Source organism: Pagrus major, chromosome 10 (genome assembly GCF_040436345.1).
Source record: "Pagrus major chromosome 10, Pma_NU_1.0".
NCBI lineage: Eukaryota > Metazoa > Chordata > Actinopteri > Spariformes > Sparidae > Pagrus > Pagrus major.
Genome location: NC_133224.1, coordinates 20997543 through 21006038, shown reverse-complemented (window position 1 = coordinate 21006038; position 8496 = coordinate 20997543). Strand labels below are relative to the sequence as shown.

Genomic DNA, 8496 nt, shown 5'->3' with positions numbered 1-8496 from the left:
ACAGAATGGTTTACACAGCCTTTAACACAATTGTGTGTCAATCAAGTTTTCTAAAAAAAAAAACCTCCCTTACATCACATTTTACACAAGCACACAGAAAGAAATAGCAAACGCACACGCTCGGACACAAACGGCACGTCTTTATAAACATTAAAAAGTGTGAATCTCTATGATCGATGTTGCCTGAATGAATCTCTCTTGATTTTAGGAGACAAGAAAGGAAACCCTGGTTTTGACAGTAACCTGATAGACGTCTGATTCTTTTCCCAGTAAATAAGTTAAAGTGGATTTTTTTCAACGTTCAAAACAAGCTGGCATAGACAGAAAAAGGATAGTTACTGGTGCATTCTTGTATTTCAGCCACAAAGACTGTACCGCTCGCTGACTAAACTGTAATGTGGTTCTGATCCCGGTGTACGCTGGTGTGCAGTATGTCTTGATGGGTCAGTAGCGGGACTTGCGGCACATGTCGCAGCGACACGCCTTCGCCGTCAGGATCTCTATTTCGTCGTGGTGTCGACCTCGGGGGCAGTCCAGGCGCACTTTGACCTGAAGGAAGACAAGTCAGAGGACGTGAACAACTAGCAAAAAACACCAAAAACTAGTGGTTGTTACCACTGCACCTCCCTCCCCTCACCTTGGCATCCTTGCTGATGGTGCAGCATCGTGAAGCGGAGGTGATGTTGTGGGTGAAGTTGGAGGCCACCAGCACAGAGTACCTGGATGGAAAGGCGCTGGACTCGCAGTAGCCCACGCAGGCGTAGACCAGGTGGGTTCCCTTGCATGTGCCCCGACGGTCACTGCGGATGGTCACGTTGAAGGCTGGAGAGGGGAGAGAAGATGGAGGGATGAGCGAGGGTGGAGGAGGTCTAGTGCGTTATGTTGTGTGTGTGAGTGTTTGTGGTGCAGCATTTCGGGAAATCAGAACAATGTTAAATAAAACAAGTCGCCAGAATAAATGTTGTCATTGTAGGTATCTGCAAACCATGGATATGATGAAACTTTTGTTTCTCTACATTGCAATTTTCCATTTAAGATGCGACAAGGCTTGAAAATGACCTGACGTCTGGTTAAAAAATACCTGGTTTCGTGGCCACAAACACGGCTGGGAAATGTCTGAACGCCTTGGTAAAGACACCCGTTTTTTTGAGACTGATAACAAAGGTTAGTTCTCATCTGTCGGTGCTCCTCTCCTCATGACCATATTCTGTGTGTGCCACTTACGGTGAAGGTGACACCCCGGCGTGAGGCTCTCGTAGCTCCAGCCGAAAGGAGAGAAGAGCAGCAGCAGTGACATCACTGGTAGGACCAGCAGGCAGCAGTGTGAGGTCATGCACGGCGACATCTGGATGGCAGCCTGGAGGGTCCAATCAGAACATCAGAGTTTAGTGTGAAATATTCTTTTGACAACTTATTACATAACTGCTCACACAATCAAATGTAGGTTTATTAAATGCTTTCAATCCATCCGTGCCAATGGCGTCTGGTAAACGTGAAAGACTACACGACACTGTGTTTATTTCTTCGGCTGAACTCGTTTTGTTTTTGAGCTGAAGAGACCGAAGACGCTGCTGCCTTATCAAACATCTGACTTCTGACTCAACCTGAGGTGATCTTCTCCTCCTGAGCCTTCCCATTAACTCGAAGCGTCGCCCTGAGCCGCCTCCTTCATCCGCCAAGGTGATTTCCCATCTTGCCCGTCTGCCGGTGTGTCACTCAGCTGAGTAGCAGCTAATGTGAATAAAAATAATGCTGTCTTTCTCTTTACACTATGCCTCATTTAACAGCTACCTGCTGACACACGCACGTACACAATTTTAGCTCCTATACGTACACGTAGCTGCACACATGACAGCACGAGTTAAAGCCTTTCTTTAGCATGCATGATCTTGAGTGTCCTCAGGTGCACGTGCTCAGGACCCCCTCACACACACCCTCCAACACGTGTGTAAACAATAAAGTCATGTTTTCCTGGGAATTTGGTGATCCTGACCTTTGCCCTCTAAAATGGCACTTCTTTCCAGCTCCGCTTCCCTCCGACCGGAGCGTTGGGTGATGGTGGAACGGCCCAGGGGACGCCATTAACGCTGCTGCTACGACCAAATTAACGGGTCGGGGCTGTGTGTGTGTGTGTGAGAGAGACTGTGTGTGAGGCCATTAACCCCGCAGGGCAGGGGAAATGCCCGGCTTTTTCCTCTTGTGTGGGGTTTCCACGCCTGAAGGTTTGGTTTGTGTTTGAGGAAAGTGGGTTGGGAAGTGATAGTGGGAGGGCGAGTGCCTCCGGACCACCAATACAGCCTGAACAACATATACCTGGAAAAGTTAACATCCTTATAGTGTTTGTACCGATAACAAAAGTCATACTTAGAGATGTGCAAGATATGATTATGGTGTTGAAATATTACTTTGGTCAAAGTGAAGTCCTAAAGTATCTGATATTAGATGTACTCAAGTATAAAAAGTAATTTTCTGGCAATGAAAGTATCAAACGTAAAGTCAGTTAAACATATATTTACATGTATGTATAAATTGTATACTTATAGTGTGGACTTATTGGATCTGATATCCAGTGTTTTTCTGATTCATCTTATTGATGATAAATTCATTTTAAAGGATGCTGCTTTAGCTCTGACGCAGCATGTAATCTGTAAAGTAACTAGCAACTATAGTCATCACATGAATGTACTGCAGCCCATCCTCACATCAGTTATGTGTCAATGCTGCAACTTTTGCCAACTGCCAACAAATTCTCCTTTAAAACTAAGTCTGAACTTCTGATCGTTCTCCTGGAAAAAAACGATCAACAGTATACGGACGTTCGGCGAGTGAGAGGAGGAAATATTTCACTGACGATCACCAAAATGATCCAACTTACATTGTTTGAAATGTTCAGTCTGGATCAGGAGCTGAGCTACAAGTTGTAGTCGATATAGTCGTTATATATATAAGCTGGGGACCATCTGCATCATTACACACAGGCACCAGAGACCTCTTCAAATCCTACTTCATACTGAACAATGCCAATAGGAAGTCATTCAATACAGTTTCTTTACACATGTATATACCACGAACTGACAGAAGACACATTTAGTGTCATCTTCTGTTTCTTTATGTGATGTTCCAGTATTATTACATAACAGTTATGCTTAGTTTTATGATAATACATGTTGTTTTGAAAGAAAAGGCAGCTAAGTACTGAGAAACTTCAAAATAAAACACTCCAAACATGACAAAACTAGAATTAATTTCTTTTAGGTAAATATTCTTCACAGCTCTCAAAGCTGACTTTACTTTTAAAAAGTCTGAAAACCGATCACCTCAGAATTACCAAGAAGGCTATTCAATTCAAGTTGTACTAACAAAAAAGTTTTAACAACCTAAAAAGTCTCAAATCTGACAAACTGAGGAAACCAATTACCTCAAAATAACAAGTAGACAAATAATTTTAAGTTGTTAAAACTTTAAACCTCGCACAACTTAAATGTAATATTCTACTTTACTCGGTGATTCTGAGGTCATCAGTTTAATGACTTCTTAAAAAAAATGAAGCCAACTTTTAAAATTTACAGTGTAGAACTTTCTTAATATAGAAAAAGCCTAAAAAACAGTGACGATCTTAAGATGAATCACCGGATTTAAAGGTCTGTTCCACCAACATACACACTGATGCACTAAACTGAAATCCAGGTGTAAAAAGGAGCTCGGTCTTACCTGAGGACGTAGAGCACGACTTCTGGAGTGGAGTGGCAGGTGAGTCGACTGACAGGTGTGTGTGAGTGTGTCTGTCCTGAGCTTCATGCGGGGATATAAGTAACACAGGTAAGAGCGGAGGCACTTATAGCTGTGGACACACCCACAATTAGACAGCTGACAGTGTGTTTTTTTTCTTTTCTACAGGTTGTCTTTCTTCTCCGCTCGTCACTCTTTCTACCTGCACAAAAAACATAAAATTCCCTAATTTTTTTTTTACTAAAACCGCCTTAAACTTCTTTCTTGAACGTCTTTCTCCTGGAGAGTGTTACATCTCTCTGTCCCTCCGCCCTCCCCCTCCTGGCTCTCCGTTTTAAACCTTTAGGGGGACCGCTGCTGTGACACAGAGGAAAACTAGATAGGTTTTCCATCAACGCACCACCACAACAGTGAGAACACACACAGCTTCACCCCACGCGCACACACACACACACACACACATACATAGGTACCTACACAGAAAATGTGCATGCACTCAACATCACACAAAAAACTGTACTGTAGCTGATACACACCATGACAGAACTAATACCTCACACACACACAAAGTCGGCCTGGGTTTCCCATTTGTGGCTGCAGGAGGAAGGGCAGGGTCGGGTCAGAAGATATTGTGGGTTTGGGTCAATTGTGTGTGTGTGTGTGGCACATGATGGGTGTACTGCGGGGAACGCCTGGCTCTGCTTCTCGTCTTCGTCTTGAGCGGAGGAAATCAGCTTAGCAACCAGCCTGTCCAAACTCCAGCGGGTAAAGTCATTCTTTTAATAGACTCTTAGATTATTTCGCAGCAGTATCCGGACACTCTGAGCGACGTGTCACCAAGGTCACAAACTGCCGCATCAGACCACAGATGACTGTGTGTAGTTGTTTAAGTGTCCACAAGAAACTGGGTTTCAGGGTGAAGGAACAAATGTTTAACTTGCTGGAAGAGCAAGAATCAGAATCAGATTCTCTGAGGTTACTTCAGTGATTTTGGCTTTTCAATGAGTGTTTCCATGTCTTCCTAGACAGTTTGGGCTGGGTTAGGAACAAATGCTGTTTTGGGTCTTTGAGAGAAATTGATTCAAGAAGTCAAGGAACTCACTAAATGATAAAAATCTCATAAAAGGAAAAACATTAGCTGAAGCTGAACGAGCTAGCTTTGGATGTATCCCAGATGCAATAATCCTCATTGTTTCAGCTCGACGTCAGTCCTGCACCCTTCAGAAATACAGGCTGCGGATGGTCGTTACGACCTTTCATCATCTGAAATGACAAAAGCTGAACCATCAGTCATCCTGCAGGAACAGAGATGTAATAAGTCACTCATCCAGGAAACAATAGGACCTGATTGATGCATTTGAGCTTGTTTTTCCACTGCAGAAATCTACTCGTCAAGTCAATTCGTTCTGCGTTTAAGTCCTATAACCTAATTTTCTTAAAACAAGTGAAAAACCTTTCAGTGCAGTAAGATTATTCCAAACTGCTTCCAATGAAATCAAACTGTTTCGACGTGAGTGAGAATAATGAGAAAAAGGCGAGTCGGTGCAGGTTAGGAACAAATCTACTCGACTTGATTTGCTTTGGAAAAAGGTTGGATTACTCGAAGTGTGCTGACAGACCTTTTTCAATTGTTGTAAGAAAACCAAAGTTTTAAGACCGAATTACAAGAATTTACTGTCATCAGATTCCATTAAGATAACCAACCATACAATGAATTATTCCTCCTAACTGATATTGCCTTTTAGCTACAGCCATGTTCATTCATTAAAATGACCACACACAGTCATTTAAATGGACTAAATACAACATACAGCGTCCTGCAGGAAACCCTTAAGGAAGCACCAAATTTGTATTAAAGGAGAGGTTCAGTCATTAACTAATCACCCTCGTGCTGATGGAAAACAGGATACAATTTTGTGGTCATCAGTTTTTTTTTTTTTAAATTTTAAAACAAGTCTCCATCTGCTTCAGTTGTTTAGGAGAATGCTACAACGCTGTTTTGCTGTGAAGCTCCAGAAATGTTTTGTGGACCACTGAAACTTCACCTGACTTTCCATCAGCATGAGGGCGAGTAGATAATGACTGAATCTTTTATTTTTTGGTGGACTTTTCCTTTAATCTACCACTGAAAATAGTTCCCAAAAATGCTCTATTTACTGGTGCTTGAGTTATGTTTGTTGAAAACTACAGGTACCAGGTGTTTCAGGACCTGTTTTTAAAGGTTTATGTCCTTCTGTAGGAGCAAGTTCGGGATCTTTTAACAATCTGTTGACAGTAAGAAAAATATAGAGTAATGCTCATCTTTAAACCCTTAAACCTTCTTTCTGCACTCATACTAGTGCTTTCTGGTTCACCTGTCTGATGTCTTGAACGCTCATAAATGCATTTTTGTAGGTAACGTCTACTTCAAACCATATCTCAGGTTGTAGCGTTCACATAATTACTCCTTCAGGAAAGATGCTGGCACACACTCACGCACACATCCTCGCTCTCACACACTCACGCACACATCCTCGCTCTCACACACTCATGCCTCCTAAAGGAAAACACAATTATCATCTTATGGCCCCTCTACCCCAAACATTCCCAATCCAGTTATGTCAATGGAAAACGGAATGTGTGACATCATCACCTAACCCCCCCTCACCACCACCTACACACACATAAACACACTAAACTATTAGTGCGTTGACTGTGAGTTGCACGGATGGCCGCAGTGTGTTTCTTCTGATTCCATGCCAACCAGGGAGAGAGAGAGGGGGGATAGAGAGACTATAAATGTGAATGGCCTGCAGCACCTCATCAGGAGGGTTAGACATGAATGAACTTTGTTAAACTGGAGACTCTCTTGTCGCACACACACACACACACACACACACACTTGTCCAGTGTGACTCAGCGGGGTGACTGATGTTTGTATCGCTCAGTGGCACCGTCGCTCTCGGCTGCCGTGGAAACCGTGGCGTCTTGAATGACTATAATATCATTAATGTGTCCGCTTCCACTTCTGCCCTGTTATTTTAATCTGTGTGTATGTGTGTGTGTGTGCGTACATGCGCATCTATGTGTGTGTGTGTGTGTGAATTAAAGTATATGATGTATGTGTGTTATTTTATATGAGTGTGTTTCATTATGTCTGACAGGATATTGTGTGTGTGGTCAAGTGTAAGTGTAAGATAAATCATGTGTGTGTTATTTTGGGCTCTATGACAATATAAGGAGAGGATTAGGCAAAGTTTTCCTGTTTCTAAGATGATGTTTCAGTCCAGTTGACACAGTTACCCCCGTATATAAACACACACACACACACACACACACACACACACAAAAGGATGGACACGTGCATGCGGACACACACAAAAACACACGTCACTTTTAAAGGTGCACTTTGTTTGTTTTCATGACCGAATAAACTAAATAAACAAACTTGATTTCATACTGTTTTACTTTGTTTATATGTGGCGGACCCTGCCACCTTTCTAGCTTCAAACAGTGTTCTGGGGACCTTATTTTCCTCTGAGAACAGCTTGTTTATTCACCTATGGAAAAGATAAATATTTCTAAGTTTGTATCATTACCTCATTAATATTGTGAATATGAAAAAATCTGACCTTGAATTTCTTCTACAAAAACTACGCAGTGCACCTTTAAAGTGATAAATAACTTTTTAAAAAATTTCTTTTGACATATTTACGGCAGATAACAAACATCTGCTCTGAATGCAAAACACACACACACACACACACACACACACACACACACACACACACACACACACAGATAGAACACTTAGCTAATTTAGATTGACAGGAGGAAAGTGGAGTTTCCACAAGGTGATACTCACTGGAGCTCAAGGTGTGCACTTATGACACACACACACACGCAGAGCGGAGTGGAAATGTTCAGAAGGAGCCGGCGTCGTCTCCAACGTTTACCAGAATAAAGCCCTGGAATGTGTTCCTGTGAATCCACCTGACAGTCGGCACAATGAGGAGCGATGTGTAACCGTTTGGACTGAAACTGGTTCCTGCTTACTCACATTTTACATAACAGACCCCAAAAACTGCATCAAAATATACATAAAACATGATTAATGTAGAGCGATTATACAACTAGTGCCCTGCCAAGACGTGGGATGTATAAATGGAATCAACTACTGTTTAGCATTTGCATGAATTATACAAACTAAAAGCTGTTTTTTAATACTTGCTGTTGATGCCAAACTGGTTTGACTGGAGAAAAGCTGAGGTGGCCAAGTGATTTAAGAAAAAGGGAACTGAAAACAGAATTTAAAGCTGCAATTTGTAAAAAATATTTGTTTAAAACATTTAAAAATTAACTGAAATTCTCAACAGAATGTGAAGAAATAACAGTGTTAGCAGCTAACCAGCTAGCCTTGGGCCTGAAAACCTCTTTCTCCTGTTCCAGCGGTGTAAACACCAACACTCCGGCTAGCTGCACGGCTAACTGAGCTAACAAGCTAACAGTAGCTCCAGTGATAAACAGGATATAGTTAGCAGCTGTTAGTTACTCTGGTGATATGCTGCCCACATTTGCTGTGAGTATGAGTTCAACGGGTGGCCAGTTCTTACATATTGCACCTTTATGAAGTGCGGATGGGGTCAGAGATCATGAAAGCAAAGCGAAATGTAGCAGAATTTAAGATAAGAAACCGAGGAATGAGAAGGAAAAGTTCATGATTATTTACAATTATGACAATATTTATTTGCTTATGGTACCAATAAAGAGCTACAACAGAACGCTGAT

General features: G+C 42.1%; 1 protein-coding gene across 1 annotated transcript; it reads right to left on the bottom strand.

Moving 5' to 3' along the window:
- Positions 1-444: 444 nt before the first annotated feature.
- On the bottom strand, positions 445-1345 carry gpha2 (glycoprotein hormone subunit alpha 2). Its single transcript, XM_073474496.1, has 3 exons — positions 1225-1345; positions 638-822; positions 445-549 (listed from the first exon to the last, which is right to left on the bottom strand). The coding sequence occupies exons 1-3, from the start codon at positions 1343-1345 to the stop codon at positions 445-447; spliced, it is 411 nt and encodes a 136-aa protein (XP_073330597.1).
- Positions 1346-8496: the final 7151 nt, after the last annotated feature.